The following is a 17,456-nucleotide window of genomic DNA, read 5'->3' on the forward strand; positions in this document are numbered from 1 at the left end:
CCGGCCGCTCCCCGTTGCCACGCGGCTTGCTGCCTCACCGTGGGCTGTCCCCACGGCCCCGCGCTCACATCCCGTGACCTCCGCCATCCCTGCGGGTCCCGAGGGGCCCGGTGCCCCCCCCCTCCCCCCCCCGCAGCCCGCTCCTTCCTGCCCCGCTTATCAGCGCTTACAGGAAAGCCCTCCTCGCGGCTCCGGCCCTTTCCTGGAAGGTGAAGCGCTGCGAAGCGCCAACGCCGCTGTGCGCGGGGCTGCAAATATTGACAGAGCCCTGGAGCTGCTGCTCTTTGCTCCGCGGTAACGGTAAAGAGGTGCAGGGGGGGGGGGGGGAGGGGGGCAGTGCCAGAGCGCGCTGGGGACCGGGGGCTGCACACCCCCCCACGGGGCTCAGAGCACAGCCCACTGTCACCAGCATCCCGGTGACGCTCACAGTGGGGCCGTGGGGTGAACTCACACGGAGGGATTTCCAGCAGGAGAGCATCCTCTCCTCCACCACGAGCACCGGCGGGGGGGGCTGAGCCCCACAGCGCTCTCCCGCCCCGTGGGGACTCTGCTGCCACCACCATTGAGCGCAGGGGGACGCGGGGGGGTGGGGGGGTGAGGGCAGTGGGAGCAGCCGGGCTCTGTGAATCAGCCCATAAAGGCACCGTTAGGTGCTGTGACTCACACGCATCCTCCTCCAGCCCATGCCCCGGGCGCAGTGTGACGGGTCTGGAAAGGGACAGAGCTGCTCCCTGCCCCCCCCGCCCCCTCCCCCCCCACTCCCCCCCCCCCGGGCTCAGCCTCCACCTCAGCCCCAGCTCAGAAAAACCGTCGGAAAAGCAAAGAGGGCTCTACAAAAGGAACGACTGCATTAGGAAAACAAAAGGCAGTGGGGTGGGCACGAAGGTGGGGGGGGGGCAGCCCCGGCTGCTGCCAGCTCTGCCCCACTGGGCAGCAGTAAGCCACAGTGATGGAGGGACTGCTGCGGGGGTCCCAGTCCGGCCCCCCCGGCCCCCCAGCAGCCGCTCTGCCCCACACAGCAATGGGGGCAGTGCTGCTCACAGCGCAGCGATGGCTTTGGCAGCGACGCGGCGGCCCAGGGGCAGCCCCAGGTCTGTGATGGCCAGCACGATTTTGGGGCTGGACATGGTGGACACCTTCACCAGCTCCGAAACCTGGCGGGAGAGAGGAGGGGCAGAGCTGAGCCCCGGGGCTGAAGGACGAAGGGCAGAGCTGGAAGCAGCTCCTGCACTCTGCTCTCCCCCTCCCCAGAGCGGCCCTGGGGGCAGAGGGGGGAGGACTCACCATGGTGAAAGGCATGAACTGCAGGATGCTGCCGTGGCTGCCCTGCTCCAGGCACTCCACGCACTCCTCCATGAACCACTGCACGAACTGCGTGTGAGTGCCGGCCGTCTTGGAGCCCAGGATGGAGGAGATGAGCAGGAAAAGGTTTGCTGCAGGGACAGGGAAGCGTCAGGGCTGGGGGGGGGCAGGCTGCTGGGGTGACCCCCACCCCCGGGGACAGCACACCTTACCCAGCACCCTGTTCAGGGGGTCCCGCATGCTGACGGCGTGCAGCTGGGAGGCGGACAGCGAGCTGCTCATCGAGCGGTCTGTTGGGGAGGAGAGGGCATGTCACAACGGGGGGAGGGGACCCTCGCACCCACCCCCACAGCACAGACCACTGGTGAAGCCCCCGGGCTCCAGGAGAGCAGCACCCCGAGCTGTGGGGCGGAGGAGCACCGCAGGGCTGACCCCCAGCTGCCCGTCCACGCGTGACAGGGATGTGTCAGCACGCTCCGCTCTTGCACGGTTATTCCGAGTCTGACCAAGCTCAAAAACATCCGTGAGCACGAGAGAGAGTCACGGAGGGAGGCAGTGCCTCCCTGCCCTGCAGCGACTGCATCCTGACAGCTCACGAGGGCAGAGGAACGCAGGGTCACCATGGGGGGCAGCGAGGGGGCTGCGTGTGCTGTGTGTGTGCTCTGTGTGTGCTCTGTGTGTGTGTGTGCTCTGTGTGCTCTGTGTGTGCACTGTGTGTGCTCTGTGTGTGCACTGCCAGCAGGGCGGGCCGGCCCAGATGTTCCACAGCTGCACTGCTCACTCTCAGTTGTAGGGCTGAGCTACACCAGAGCCCCAGTGCGAGCGAGGCCCGGCCCCGAGCCCAACACAGCCAAGGGAGGGACTGCACGGCCCCCACCCCGAGGCTGTGGGGCTGAGCCATGGGATGCAGCCGCTGTGGGGATCAGGACCCACGTTGGGACGTTCTGAGGATGCTCAAGAAATGAAAGCCCTCCCCCCCTTTCCTCGTGGAATCACATGAGTTACGTGGCTGCTGCAGGAAGCAGGATTTCCACATCACGGCAGCAAACGGCCCCAAGAAAAAAAGTCCTGAGTGTCACTGCAAAGAGGTGGAACCACACCAGCAGTCAAATACAGAGAGCGAAACAAAGGGAAAAGCCCACATTTCAACAGCAACGAAACCACAGGTTATTGTTGTGTTGGAAAAGGGCAAATGAAGGCAGCGAGGACAGCAGGATGAGCAAGGAGCACCCTGACTCAGTGCAGGGTGCATGGACACGTGTGGGAGGGGGGGCCGGGGGGTACGGCCCCCTGCAGCACGTCCCGCTGGGGCTGCAGCTCAGGGACACGGAGATGTGGCTGTGAGGACTCATCAGCTCTGCTCACAGCATTATTAATAGCGGAGGAATCTGAGGATTGAGACACAGCCGTCGTGGACGTCACCTCCTCGCGGGGTGGGGGACGTTGGGTCCCCATTCCCACAGAGCTCAGCTCAAACAAACCCCCCCCCGCGGGTGCTCCGTGTGTGTGAGGCAGAACCGCACCACCCCAACCCTACGTGCTCTCATCGGGGAACACAGAAGTTTCACCTTCTGGAGCTAAAGCTCTGCGGGAGCTCAGCGAAGCACACCTGAGCAGCCAACAGCTCTACAGAGTACCCCGCTGCCGTGTGCCCCCCCACAGCCCCCCCCCAGCATTTGGGCAGCTCAGGAAGGAAGCATTGTTGTGCCAAAGTTTCACAGCCAGGAGGGAGCAGCCCCCCCAGCACACACACACACACACACACACACACACACACACACGCTTACTGGGGCTGGAGAGGATGTTGGCATCTTCCTCGTTGGAGCTGAGCAGGCGCATGAGCTTGGAGGGCTGCGTGTCGTCCAAAGGGAACAGGCTGATGTAGTCCTGGGGGGGGGGGAGAAGGGGTTCAGCCCCACCGTCCTCTCTCTGCAGGGGTCCCCAGCCCCCTCCCCAGGCCGACAGCCGCCTGCACAGTGCTGGAACTACGCGCTGACTCAGCCTGGGCTAGCCCCGAACGCACCGTCCTGTTCAGATCCCCCTTTTCCCAGAAAAACAAAGGGAAAAGCCCACACTCCCGAGGTCAAGGGACCAAACCTCAGACAGCTGAGTGAACCTGGGTGGGGGCCCCCACCTCAGTGACCCCCTCCTCCTGGGACCACTGCCAGAGCCCACAGCCAAACCCGCTCAGCACCGCACGCACCTCAATGTCCTCTCGGTGCCTCTTCTTCTGCCTGGAGGACGTCTGGCACTTGTTGTGGGAGGAGTAGGAGCTCAGGGCACACCAGACAGAGAGCCTGGGGACGGAGCAGGGCAGAGCTCACCTGGGCAGCCCACAGCTCCTGCCAGGGCCGTAGTGGGAACGGGGCACTGCTCAGCACGTGTCCCAGCGTGCACAGAGGAGCGGGGCCTTACTTGGCCAGAGCCTTCCCGGGGGGGTCCATCAGCGTGTGCCACTTGGAGGAGTCGGTGAGCAGGCTGGGCAGGATGTGGCCCAGAAGGGTCAGCGTCAGCTGCTGCATGTCCAGGCAGAAGATGGCATAGAGCAGCTCCACGGCTCGCAGCGTGTGCTCCTTCCGCGTCTCCTTCAGCAGCTCCTGCGAGGCACGGGGCAGAGCTGAGGAGGGGCACAGCAGGACCTTCCCCTGCCCCCAGAGCCCAGCCTGACCCAGCAGCCCGGGGCTGCAACCTCCCTGCTCCACCTCGTACCTTGACCAGGTTGTTGCAGAACCAGTAGACGCCTCCCATGTGCAGCAGGGTGTTGAAGATGTGGATGGAGCGGCTGTCCACCCAGCCCTTCTCCAGCACCTTGGTGAACACGCTCGTCAGCACCTCCTTGATGGGCTTCTTGGGGGGCAGCAGGTTCCAGTAGGGGATGGTGTCCATGCCCGTGGAGGGGAACTTGATCTGCGTGGCCGTCTGCTGCAGGACATCCGCACACATGTGCTCCAGGATGGAGCTCATGATCACCACGCTGCAGCAGAGAGAGCCAGGTCAGGCGGGAGTTGGGGGGGGGGGTGGGGGGCAGAGGCAGCGGGCGTGGGGCTGACCGCTCGTTGTAGAACTGCAGCGTGTTGTCGCCGTACAGCGGCGTGGCCAGCTGCCGGATCATCTGCAGGGACTTCTCCCGCTCGTCCAAACCCAGCATGCGGACGTGGGCCACCAGCCAGGCCACGGCACACACTGCCATGCTGCACACCTTGCCCTTGATGTTGTCTGTGATTTTCTGGGGGGTGAGAGCAGATGAGGATGAGCACGGATGCACAGGTTTCGTCCCGGCGTCGGCTCCCAGGGTCTGCTCCAAATCTCTTCTTCTCCGTGCCCCTGCCAGGCCCACCATCACCAACGGGGCACACGTGTGCAGGCAGAGCTCTGCATTGGCTGCAGCAGCATCTGGGCCAGGAGGATGGGGGCCCCGCCCTGCTCACGACTCAGCCCGCCCTATGGCACACCGCTGACCCCCCGTTCTGCCCCCCAGCCCCACCTGGATGGACTCGAAGGTGAGCACGCTGTTCTCCCAGGCATTGAGGATCTCCAGGATGGCAGCTGAGATGCTCAGACACACCTCGTGCCAGTTCATCTGCCTGTCAGGGGAGGGGACGGGGGGGGTCAGGTCCACGCTCAGCGCTGCTCCCCGCCCCACAGCCCCGGCCCCATAAGCTGGGCTGAGCTCTTACACCAGCTTCATCTCAGAGGAGTTGTTGAGGAGGGCGACGAGGGACTCCACCTTGGTGGAGTCAGGGCGGAAGCAGGGATGGTCGGGGTTGAGAATCTTGCCCTCCTCGGGCATGCAGGTCAGCATCCAGGTCTCAAAGAAGGGCACCTCGTCTGCAGGCCTCGACTCTGACAGGATCACCTGGAAGGGGATGGGCTCTGGTTCTGCCCCACATCCCCACCCCGGGGACAGCTCTGCTCTCACGGGATGCTCGCTCCCTGAGCCACTCTCAGGCTCCCCACAGCTCCATGGGGCCGGGGCACTCAGCCCAGCTGGCAGCCAGCTGCAAGGGCTCTCAAGGGAGGGGACACAAGCTGGGAATCCCACACACCGCTTCCTCCTTGCAGCCCTGCAGCACTCAGGGGATGCTATTTTTGACAGAAGCACTGCACATCTGTGCGGCAGCAGCTGGGCAGGAAAAGCCACTCTGGGCTGAGACCTCATTGGAGAAGCCCGGGTGCATCCACCCCAGGCTGCTGCCTGCCAGGACTCCCCCTCCCCACCCCCTGGGCAGCCCCCCCACCCGAGTTTTTTGCTCCTTCTCCACGCCCGCAGCGTTTCGGTATCATTTCACCTCCCAACACATGCAGATGTTGAAACGTGGAAAATTCTCGTGTACGCCAAGTTCCTGAGCAGGGCTGCAAGTTCCCCATCTGCCAGAGGAGGGCTGACATCCACCAGCCCTCCCCAGCAGCCAAGCCCTGCCATGCTGTGGGGGAGCACGGCTGGGAAAGGGACCCCAGCCAGCCCGGAGCGGGGCAGGAGGTGACAACAGTGGCAACGAGGGGCACAAACAGCAGTCCCCAGGAGTGCTGCGGCCACTCCAGCTCCATCACTTTGCACCGGGTAGAACTCCCTGGGTGCTTCACCCGCAGCAGAGCGCTGCTGGATGGGCGGCTGCGGGCGCTGGGGGCAGTGATGAGGTGACAGCAGCACGGCCACTAGAGGAGGCTGGCAGACCAAAGCACACGGGCTGCTGCTCTCCAAGGTCAGAGCCCAAGGGCTGCCTTCCCCACAAGGCTTACCTCCGAGCCGTAGGTCTGGGCCACATGGCACAGCATGAGGAACGAGATGTCGAAGAGAAGGGCCCGGACCGGGGCGGACTTGGCTGGGAAGGACAAAGAGATCTCAGGGAACTCAGCCCAGGGAGGCAGGTGGGAGCCCCACCAGCCTGGGGGACGAAGCCCTGTCTCCTCCAAGGTGCTTTTCTAATGCCCGAGTGCTTGAGTGTGAATGAGGGCTCCAGAGGACGTGCCAAGTGCCCCCTCACCCCCACGTGCCCCAGCTCGAGCTCCCGGAGCGGCTTTGACCTCTATTTGGCAGCCCCAGTTCAACCACGGGCTCCCCCAGTCCCTCAGAAGGTCAGAGCACTCAACATGTTTAATCACATGTAAACGCAGTCAGAGTCCTTATCTTGGGCTGTGTGCTGACACATCACCCCTTCCAGGGAAGGAGCCGGGGCAGGGCCAGCCCCAAGGGGCCCCGAGGGCTGGGAAGGGGAGAAGGGAGCTCAGGATGGACACGTGTGTGCCACGGGTGAGAACTGGGGGTCCCCAGGAGCCCAGATCCCCGCCAGCACCTTCCCACGCCTGGCACAGCTCAGCCCAACCCCTGCTTAACCCAGCACGTGGCAGCAGGGGAAGCACAGCTCTGCTGCCCCACGCACGGATGCGCACGCACTCACAGTTTTCTGTGCTGATGTGCTTCGTGAATTCATTCAGCCTGGAGGGGGCAGAGAGAGCTGCAGTGAAGCATTATCATCAGACAAAGCAGCCCTCCTCCCACCCGAGATGGGCACAGAGCTGCCCCTGCCCGCAGCAGCACACACACCAGCCTGAACCCCGTGCTCCCAGCTGGGCTGCTGTGCTTCACACTGCCCCAGGGTGTGGGGAGGGCATCACGCAGCCCCACGTGTGCTGAGTGTGAGCTCTAAGCAGGACACGAGCACCTGGGGAACAAAGAGCTGGGGCTGCTGCCTTCAGCCCTCACACAACTGAAACCTATCCGACTGCACCCTGCTCACACAGAAGCAAAGGAGGTGTGGGGCTCAGGGCCCAGGGCCCCAGCCCTCCCCAGAGCCCTGCTGGTGCTGCACTAACCCCAGGACAGGGACAGATCCAGCCCAGAGCATGGGGGGAAGAGGGGAGAGCTGGGAGGCTGCCAGCTCACCCCAGCCCCACTAACACATGGAGTCATTGCAGTCCAGGTGGACACTCACTTGATGAACTTCCAAGCAAAGGATTTTAGCTTGCCCGTTGCTGCTGCTGCTGCCAGCAGCAGATCCAGGCTCTTTCCAGACAGCATGTGACCCAAGACCCCCAGCAGGCCCTCGGGGGATTTGGAGTGATCTGCATCCATAGTCTACAAAAAAAGAAAAAGAAAAAAAGAAGGAAGTCACGGGGAAAGCATGTTCCAGAGCAGCAGTGAAACTGCGGCCACAGAAGCAGAGCTGATCAGCTGCCAGAGCCATCCCACAGGGCCTCTGTCTGCGGGGACCTGCAGGGCTCGGAGGGAAGGGGAGGGACCCCCAGATCCCAGGCTCTGCAATAGGGAGAGCTGCAACATGCAGGGCAGCACAACACCAGCAGGGCAGCAGGAGGAGGAGGAGGCTCAGGGCATGGAAGAGAGGATGGGCAGAGCAGGCTGAGCTGAGGCTGCTGGCACTGACAACACACCGAGCTGCCTGACTGCTCCTCCAGCTTCCTGGGAAGGAGGAGGGGAGTCCTGAGCCCCGCAGCAGAGATGGTAACAAGGCTGGAAGCAATTCCTTCACCTCAGCACAGGGTGGGAGAAGGCATCTCCTGAGCACCCCAGTAAGTGCAGCGCTGCTGGAAGCCAGCTCTGGGGGGGGATCGGCCTCCCCAGCACTGCAGTGGGAGGGGACTCACCTTCAGGATGTTGGTGACAGTGGGCTCAGCCCTCAGGATGAGCCTGGGGTTGGGCTGGATGTTGGCATTCTCTGCAGACTGCAGCTGTGGTGCGTCTTCCCTGTCTGCTTTCCTGGTGATCCACAAAGAGAGGCCCTCGAGTAGGAATTTTGTCACTCCACCCTTCTCCTCCCCAAGACTCAGCTCCCCACCATCCCCAAGGGAAGGCCACTGCCTCAGCACCAGCTCTGAGAGGGCAGGCTCTGGCCCTGCTCTGTCACAGAAAGCAAAACCTCATCCCCCCACGCCAGGACGTCCCAGCTGCAGCACAGCACCACGGCTGCTCCACACTCCCTGCCACGAGGGCAGTGAGACAAGGTGCCCCAGCCCTGCTGGGCTACGTCACGAGGGCCGTACCGTTTGTCAGTCAGGTTGCTCATGTTGGCTTCCGACAGCAGCCCCTGTTTGCTGCACTCCTGCAGGAGCAGACTCATGCAGTTGCAGCTGGAAGAAGGAGAGCAGAGCGTCAGCCCAGGGGCAGCCTTCCTGCTGCCTGAGCAGCGGGTGCAGCCCTCCCTCCGAAGACCAGCACGGCGCCCTGCCATCACATGGACTCCTGAGCTGTCTGTCTGCCTCCATTCCCCCACTCCGAGGGGGATGCAGGGCCAGAAGCAGCTCCAGACATCACAAAGCATCACCAGCGTACGGATCAGCTGTCAGACACCCACTGCCTTTGCTCATTTGGCAGTGCCAGCGCCTCAGGAAGGAGGAACCAGATCAGAAATCAGTGCTTCCCTTCACACCAGACAGAGCCACGCAGCTGCCCCAGCACTGCAGCTCCCCGCAGAGATGCACACAGCAGCCACAGGCTCACGGTGCTGCAGGTGAGTCCCAGGCACACGAGCACTCACTTGCATCGTTGATCTGCTTTGTCAAGCAGAGGGGTCAGCTTCAGCAGGAACTCGAAGGCACAGTTCACGTCCTCTGTGAAATCCTGCCACGCACAAAGGTGAGCGCTCAGCTCAGAGCACTGCAGACATGAGCCCTCCTGCCCTCCCACACCACCCTGCCACCAGAGGAAGGCTGTCAGCACGCACTGCTCCCCACCCCAGCCACGGTCACACAGCTCTGGCCAGGACCAGCACCATCACAACGAGCACAGTCCATTTGCACACACAAACCACAGCCCTGGCGACTCACCTTGTCCCCGTGGGGATAGTTCTTGAGTTCAACCAGGACCTGAGGGATCTGAAAGACACGGGGCACGTGGACAAGAGAGCAGACCCGCTGCTGCTGTCAGCACCTCCCAGCAGCACAGGCAGCGGGAGCTCGAGCAAAACCCGGAGCAGCCTCTGCACCCTGGGGACTGTCCCAGCTCCGCTCTGCAGAGCCCTCTCAGCATCACAAGGAGCAGCAGGGCATGGCCAGGCAGGGGACTACGGCTGCAGAGCCCAGCATTGGCCAGAGCACACGTCAGGCCTGAAATTACACATAAATCCCTTTTGTCTGGCACAAAGACAAGAGGCAAGGCTGCGGGGCTGCCCACCACCGAGCTGTGGGAGCGCCAGCCCAGAGACTGCTTTGGCATCCTTTAAAGGCCATGATTTCCCCCACAACTTCCTAGGAAAGCAAAACAAAGCGGGGCAGGGCTGCAAAGATGCCCCAGACAGCACGGCGTTTTGCAGGAGGGCTGCCCCCAGGCTCAGCCATCGCTGTCCAGACAGGATGAGTGGGGAGCCCGAGGGGCACACTGTGGGACAGGACTGACGGGGCACAGATTTATCTTTGAGGACCCTTCTTTAATGCTGTGATTCCACCTCTGCTCTGCCAGGCTTTGGTGCACAGCGGGGGCCACACACGCAGGGAAAGGGGCAGGGCTCAGAGCACTGTGCTCGCTGTGGAGCTAGGGCCTACCTTGAGGAAGGTAAATGCTGTCCACTTCAGCTCCTCTGTGCCCTCTGGGGACTCGATGAGGCCCACGAAACACGCCTTCCAGATCTCCAGCATGAAGAGCGGGGAGGGGATGCGCTGCAGGGCACACAGACAGGACCCTCCAGGACCCAGCAACAAAGTGACTCCCTCCACCGAGCCCTGAGCTCCCTGCAGAGCTGCTGTCAGGCCCGCGCTGCTGCCCGAGGCTTTGCCCATAACCCCAAACAAGGATCAGCCCTCCTCACACAGGGAGGTGCACAGCACAGAGCTGCAGTGCAGCCCTGCTGCCAAATGCCCTCAGTCAACCGGGGCAGGATGAGGAGGTATCTTGTCCTTTCGTACCTGCATCCTCTTCACCATCATCAGCTGCTCCACCAGCGGCTGGATCTCCCCTGTGAGGTTCATGGTCCCCTCCAGTAGCACCACGGCATGCACAGTGGGGAAGCCAGTCTTGTTCAGCTGCTCAGAGCGAACAGAGAGCATGGTGGGGATGCTGGATGAGACACAACAGCACTGGGTCACTGGAGTCTTGCAGGGATGATCCTTGTTCCCTCTGTCCCACCCTCCCTTCCCAGCCAAACCCGACCTCTCGAAGGGAGGGATCACCCACTGCCTTGCAGCATCACCTGTGGGAACTGCCCCAGACCTCAGCCCGAGACCCCACACACACACTGAGGGATGGCAAGGGGCCCACAGCACCCAGCAAGAGCCCTTCGCAGCAGGTGGCAGCCGTGCACAACCTTGTCCCTTATTCGAGGGCTTCTTGCTGGCCCCAGCCCACTGCCAGCACAGGAGTCTGAGCTGGGAAGGGACGGGAGAGCAGGGAGCCAGCGAGGAAGGAGGCTCTCAGGCTTCCCAAGGAGGGCTCAGACCCATCTCACCCTCTGAACCCGTGCCAGCAGCTACCTCTTGACGAGGGAGATGCAGCCATCACCCTGGCTTCGCAGCGTGGAGTTGCTGAGGCTGTTCAGGCTCTCCTCTAGCTTGACGAGGGATTGCTCCACGGCGTTCCAGGAGGCTGGGGAGGGAGGGCAGGCGTTCAGCACAGCGGGACGGGGACAGGACAAGAAGCCAGCAGGATGGCTCTAGTGCCCACAGCAAAGCAGAGCGGCTGCTGAGTCTGGGGCTCCCTACTGAGCAGGAGTCAGAGCACCTCTGCAAACCCAAGCTGAGGATCTGCATCCCAGCCAGCAGCTCCCTGGCACGGCTTCTTGGCCGGGGGACAGAGCGGAGGTGTAGGGCCACGCCGGGCAGGCTGGAGGGGTGCAGGACCCGCCACGCACCCGGGGACAGCTCACGCAGCCTTCACATTAATTCTGTCCCTCTTCCAAGGGCAGCGAGGAGGGGAGGGGGCAGAGGGTGGCACGGAGCCAAGGAGGAGACAGCTACAGCAACAAGGCTGGAAGATGGATGGGCTCGGAGCCGCAGGGACAATGCGGCAGGAGTTGGGCAGGGGGAAGGGAAGGTGGCAAGGACACCTCCCCGAGGCCAACCGTGACCAGGAGGAGCAGAGCGCGGCCGCCGGGCCCAGGCAGCGACGTACACGTCTCCTCCAGCTGGGCGATGTGGATCAGGGCACGGTTCTTGGTGCTGCCAAGCATCTTCTCCAGCCGCTCCAGACACATCTTCAGCTGGCCCTCCGCGGCCACCTGCTCCAGCATCTCCTTCACCTTCTCGGCGTAGAAGGCGGCGCAGCGCAGGAGCCAGTTCAGGGCACTCATCAGTGCCCGGCACAAACCGATGCACTCCTCTGCTCTGCCGTGGCAGCTGCGAGGGGACAGAAACACAGCTGTGGGCCCAGCGAAACCCCAAAGAGATCAAGGCACAACGGCACCCGAGGAACCAGACTACACCCCACACACCCAGCCCGGTGTGCTCAGCTCCCGGCTCCTCTGCCGCAGCCCCCTGCCCACAAGCATCCCCCCCTCCCCCCCCCCAGTGCCAGGGGAAATGAAGCGTACCCAATGCAGACTCCTCTCTGGCCACTCAACTACAGGGAAACTTTCCAAGCCTCTAATCAAATTATCTTGCTAAGAAAGGCTCAGCGCTGATCAATGTGTTCCAAGAGGTGAACGCTTTCCCCTCCCGATGCACAAATCATCGGGGCCAGAAGTTTTGATCAAATTAAGCGGAGGATCAGATTAGGCAGGAACTGGATTAAGTCGCCAGCTCTGCAGTTGGCCAGCAACAGCTCCTTGTCAACATCTGTGACCGATGCACATTCATTGCTGCCGCTCCGCTCCGTGTAATTGAAGAGCTGTTACCTTTAGCCCTGCTTATCCTGCCATCCCCCCCAGCACGTGCCTCTCTGCAGCAGCCTCCCAGCAGAGTCTGTCAGGGGTTAACAGGAAGATTTCTCAGCTTTCTATAAAAGTTTTTGTGGCCTGAATCGTCTCCCCTGGGTCCTGCGACACCAGCGGAAGAGCATGGAGCAAAACAAGGCAGCTGCACGAAGAGCCCGGGGCAGCGCAGGCAAAACCACGAGCACTGGCAGCCAGGGATGCACAGCCTGGGCCCTGGGAAGCCGCAGAGGCCACACAAGAGAACTAAAACACAGAGGGGACAGAAACCCTCAGGTTGTGGGGCTTACGCCAACCTGAGCTGGGCAGGAGTATTGTGGAAGAGGTCGTGGCACAAAAAAGGGGAGGTTCTCACAGCCCCCCATGAAGTCAGTGGGGTTCTGGGCTCCTTCTGCTGTGCCCATGCTGACACCTCAGCCTGAGGAGAGCTGGGATGGGAGCTGACCTCCCCCTGCCAGAGCAGGGACCCCGCTGCAGGGTGGGCACCAGACCCCACGGAAGGGCTGCGCCGTACCTGAGGCGGTCGCAGAACATGTCCATGATCTCCAGCAGCGACTGCACGCACAGGTCCCGGGAGAAGTCATCAAACTACAGCAGAACAAGGAGGGATTTCAAACACAGGGTGCCAGGCTCCGGCAGCCCCAAAACACAACCGCAGGGCACTCCCCCTGGCAGCTGCCCAGCAGTCAGATGAACGGGAACCGGGTCAGGGCTGCCCCTCAGCTGGGTCGCGCCCTCCTAGGAGCAGCAGAAAGCAACGGTGGTAGGGCTGAGAGCCTCCCTGAGATGCAGTGGGGGCCGAAGCTCCATTTGCAGCCCCCTCCCCATTCCCTGTGGGCCGTGCTGACACGACAGCAGCTTGGCACCAGCCCACGTCCCCACCTCCAGCTCAGTGGGGCTGGCAGCGAGCACCGACAGCTCCTCTGGCCACGGGGACGGCAGCAGCGCCGCTGCCGCCTGCTCGGCCGAGCAGATGGGGCCGCCCCACTGAGCCCGAGCTGGCCCGCGGGCCTGAGCTGAGCCCACGCTGCTCTGAAGGAGGAAACCACGGCTGTCAAGGTCAGCACTGCTCCGCCGGCCTCACCACAACGGGCAGGGACACCAAGCACGGCCGTACGCTGCCTCTGCCGCCCCACTGAGGGGCTGACCCTACTGAGGGCCCCCCCAGTGTGCTCACAGCACAGCTCCCAGCGCCGGCAGTGTGGGGGGAGGCAGAGCAGGAGCCTGCCAGGCTCCTCACTGAGCAGGGATGCCGTTTCCACGCCTGCAGCACGCGGGACCGTGCCCAGAGCAGAGTGGGAGCTGCCGGTGGGCCGCCCCCAGTGGGCTCGTGCCCTGCTCCACGCCGCCTGCCTGCTGCTGACTCAGCACAGGATGTCATTTTACACTTGACCTATATTTGGTGAGAGCTGTGGGATGGGAAACGGATACGTGGAGCACAGGTAAAGAGAAAAGCCCGTGCCAGCAGCTGTCAGAGCCGTACCTTGCTGATGGCCGTCAGCACCGTGGAATAGGACACCATCTACGAACAAAACAGAGAAGAAAACGATGGCGTTGGAAAAGCAGCCCGGCAGCAGGCACTGCCTGCAGAGCCCCACACTCACAGCTCAGGAGCAGCGAGGTCAGGGCACGGCCCCACTGCCTGGCACCGCAGCCGGGGCGCTGACCCGGCACAAATCCAAACAGACGTTTTTAGGTGAGCGCTGATTGGTTTTGAACCAACTTTACACAGCATTAAATGCTGCGCTAAGGAAGCACGGAGCTCCCAGCCAGTGCAGAGGACAGGGATTTCCAGGCAGCGTGCAGCAGGCTGAGGCTATTTACAGACACAACCCCGCCCTGGGTGCAGGCTGAGCCCCCCCCCCGTCTGAGCCAAGCGCAATGCCTGCAAGCTGCAGACATCGGGGTGTCTGCCCGCCACCAGCTCTGCACCCCGGGTTCTTGGCTTGCTAATTGGGGCCGTGGGGTGACACCCAGCAGCCCTGCAGTGTGAGGCAGCATGCGGGGAGAGCCATTACCTGCGAGCTGATAGCGTATTTCAGGTAGGACAAGATGAGTGGGTTCGGCGACGGCCCGATCATGGCCTGCTCGAGCAGAGCCTCTGCAAAGAGAGGGACCTGTGGTGGGCAGCACACAGTGTGGGGACACACAGAGCCCTGGGTCCTGCTCTCACCCACAGGAAAGGTGGCAAAGGCAACTCGAGCCAAGAACGACAGCCCTGCACAATGCTTCCCCGAAATTAACCCACTCCCCAAAGTTTCTGCTGCTCAGCAGCAAAAGGTAGCAAACAATTCAGGCAGTACCAGCTGCCTGCTGCTCACTCACCCCCGCCCCGGGCCCAACACAGCACCTGCTGCTCTCCAAGCACCCTTCCCTTCCTCCCACCTCCTGCCCGGGAGGCTCCAGCACCCACCAGCATGCAATTTCTGCTCTGCTACCTGGGGCCGGGCTGCGGGCACACGGCCACTCTCGGCCAGGACGGTTCCTGTGCGTCTGGCACTCCCTGCTGCTGGCGGCCGCCCAGGGAGGCCGGAGGGGCTCTGCCCGCCCTATCTGCTCAGTCAAGCCTTTAATTGACCACTTGAACTACGGCAGAGTGCAGGAACCACCTCCCAAAAGCAGGCCCCGGGCTGTGGCACGGGCTGTAAGTAGGTCAGGGCACCCAGATGCAAGAGGGGCAGGCCAGCTCCCTGCAGCCCGCACAGAGCAGCATCCCGGCTGCAGGAGACACCGCAGATCCCGGCAGAAGGCTGCGACCACGGCCAAACACATCTCAGCACGAGGACAGAAGGCGGACGGCAGCCCTCCCCTCCCCATCTAATCAGGGAGCGTCAACACGAGCCAGCCACATGCTGTTACCCACTGCCGGCACGTCAGCATCAATTTGCTGGGCAGTGCCGTGATCCAGGCGGCTCCTGCCAGGTTTTCCTCCTTTGTGGTTGAAATCCAAAAGGCAAAGCTGGGGGGAGGATGAGCTGGGGGGAGGATGAGGGCTTGGGGAAGTGCTCCGGATGTGACAGCCACCTGCATGCCCACCAGCTGCCCTGCATCCTCCAGCAAAGGGACCCAGCTCCGTCCTCACCAAGCCGAGCCCTGGGCTGACGAGCCCTTCCCTGCTGGATGCACTAAGAGGCAACCAGGAGAAACCCACTGCTACAGAAACCGCAGGCTCAGCGCCAGAACCTGGTGAAAATCACACACGTAGGACAAATCCGGTGGCAGTGAGCTCAGGGTGAGAAGCACAGAGGTTCCCCATCCCTTTAAAGCCGCCGTGCAGACCTCCAGCAGCACTCCACGTTTGCATACCTGACGTTTGCAAACACACCCTGCCCGCACGGGAGTTAAAAACCCAACCCAACTGTTTCTAGAAGGGGCACAAAGGCTGGCAAACCTTTAAAGCACACAACGAGCCGGGGCCGGGAACGAAACGCTCATAACGGGAGCACGAAGCAGCGCTCCCAGCCCTGGGCCCTACACAGCACTGCGGGTGGGGGTCCCACCCCGCGGCCACGCACACCCGTGGGGCTGACGGCGTCCTCGGGCACAACACCGAGGGTCGCCCCGGACCTGCCAGGTTCAGGATGTCCCACGTGGCTCCGCGGGGGAAGAAGCGCTTCATGTTGATGGCCCATTGGTAGTCGCTCCAGCGCTCCTTCCAGGCCTGCAGGATGGCCTGCTTCAGGTTCACCACCTTCATGGCCGCGGGGACGGGGAGGCCGCGGGGACGGGCTCACGGGACGCCGCGGCCCGAGGGATCGCTCCCCGCGTTCCCGGTTCCGCTCCCGCTGCTAGGCCGCGGCCTCACCCGCCGGCTCCGCTCCCTCAGCGCCTCGGCACCGCCATGTTGGGACCCGCCAGCAAGCCGCGCGCTGATTGGCTGGCGGGGCCGCGCGGGGCTCGATGGGAGATGTAGTCCACGGAAGCCGCGCGTGGGGAGGGCCGCGAAGAAACGCGTGGGGTGTGCAAACGTGGGGGAGCGCAAAAGGAGTTCGTGCGAAACGGTGGCAAGCGTGGAAGCTCGCGGAGAGCAAACGGGGCGTGCAAAATGCACGGGGGTGCAAATGTAGGGGGGTGGAAACGCGGAGCAATCTGTGAGAACGAGGTTGCAAATGGGGGTGCACACTCAGGGCGTGCAAAGGTGGGGGTGTGCAAGCAGTCTGTGCAAATGTGACTGCAGGTGTGGAAATCTGAGAGCGCACAAGAGCTGCATGCGGGTGCACACGCACGGCGTGCAAATGCGAGGGTGTGCAAACATGGAGGCGTGCAGAATCTGAGCAAATGCGGCTGCAAATGTGCAAGCTTGTGGGTGTGCAAGATTGTGGGTGTGCAAGCAGGGCACGTGGATGCATGAGTGTGCACGTGCAGGGGATGCAAACACAGCAGTGTGCAGGTACAGACGTATCAAAAAGCTGACGATGGGGGGGTGCACGTGGGGGATTGCACACCCCTGCGTGTGTGCCTGCGCACAGATGCACACGTGTGTGTGTGCATGCACACGCGTGTGGGCTCATGGATATGCAGGCAAAATCCCAGCAGGATTCCCGCTGCCCATTGCCATGGCAACCAACAGATGGGGAGCGGGTGGGGGCGGGGGGCTGCACGCTGGGGGGGGGCAGCACCTCCAATCTGCTGCCGCACCACCCCAAATCCCAGCACTGTGCAAAGCCCCCCCAGGGCCGTGCCCTGCTGCACCTCCTGCCCTAGGGCCGCCGGGCCCCCCCGCGGCCCCCTGCCCCCCCCCGTCCTCGCTGTGCTCGGGGGTCTCTGCGGCCCCTTAATTCCCGTGTTAATCATTCATGGGGCCGGGGCGCGCGGGCGGCCGCAAATCCCCCATGGCCGCAGCCGGGATTAGCGGGTGAGCCGTGGCCCAGCCGGCGAGGGGCCCGCGGGGCCGGGGGGGCCCTATTCATGAGGACGGATTTCCTGTGCCGGGCACGGGGCTGTGGGGGGGGGGGGGGGGGGGGTCCCACAGCTGCTGAGGGGGAACCGGACACTGCGGTGGTGGGGGGGCCAACCAGCACTATAGGATTTGTAGGGTTGTAGGCCTTGTGGGAGTGGGAGGTGCGGTGAGATTCCCCCCCCCGCCCCTCGCCGTGCAGTGCTCTGGGTGTGGGGCTGGGGGGTTGCTCGGCATCCCCCCTCTCCCCTCCCCATGCAGGGGAAGGCGCCGGGGCCTGGGCCCAGCTCGGCACTTGGCAGGACGCCGTGCACAGCTGCCTGCAGCCGGGGGGGCCGGAAGGGGCTGGGGCTGTTCCCAGCAGGCTGGGGGGGGGGTCGGGGGGGGGAGGCACTGGGGAGGAGGTGACCCCACCACCCCGACCCCTGTGCTGCTCCCCTCCC

General features: G+C 63.4%; 1 protein-coding gene across 2 annotated transcripts; it reads right to left on the bottom strand.

Annotated features, from left to right (window-relative positions):
• Positions 1-829: 829 nt before the first annotated feature.
• Positions 830-15,823, bottom strand: MED24 (mediator complex subunit 24). 2 transcript variants are annotated; one of them, XM_065753804.1, is made up of 25 exons: positions 15,684-15,823; positions 14,135-14,217; positions 13,600-13,638; positions 12,631-12,704; positions 11,360-11,583; positions 10,723-10,834; positions 10,159-10,309; positions 9,799-9,912; positions 9,085-9,132; positions 8,796-8,878; positions 8,302-8,388; positions 7,906-8,017; positions 7,236-7,378; positions 6,702-6,739; positions 6,043-6,125; positions 4,980-5,158; positions 4,787-4,886; positions 4,353-4,528; positions 4,012-4,276; positions 3,718-3,899; positions 3,506-3,599; positions 3,090-3,189; positions 1,515-1,592; positions 1,285-1,433; positions 830-1,154 (listed from the first exon to the last, which is right to left on the bottom strand). In XM_065753804.1, the coding sequence occupies exons 1-25, from the start codon at positions 15,811-15,813 to the stop codon at positions 1,038-1,040; spliced, it is 2,961 nt and encodes a 986-aa protein (XP_065609876.1). In that variant the 5' UTR covers positions 15,814-15,823; the 3' UTR covers positions 830-1,037. The 2 variants fall into 2 exon arrangements, with proteins under 2 accessions (XP_065609876.1, XP_065609877.1); XM_065753805.1 differs by lacking the exons at positions 12,631-12,704; positions 13,600-13,638; positions 14,135-14,217.
• Between the last annotated feature and the right edge of the window lie 1,633 nt (positions 15,824-17,456).

The sequence above is a fragment of the Cyrtonyx montezumae genome, unplaced genomic scaffold, assembly GCF_038088225.1.
Source record: "Cyrtonyx montezumae isolate F1298 unplaced genomic scaffold, pur_monq_1.0 scaffold_82, whole genome shotgun sequence".
NCBI classification, from domain to species: Eukaryota; Metazoa; Chordata; class Aves; order Galliformes; family Odontophoridae; genus Cyrtonyx; species Cyrtonyx montezumae.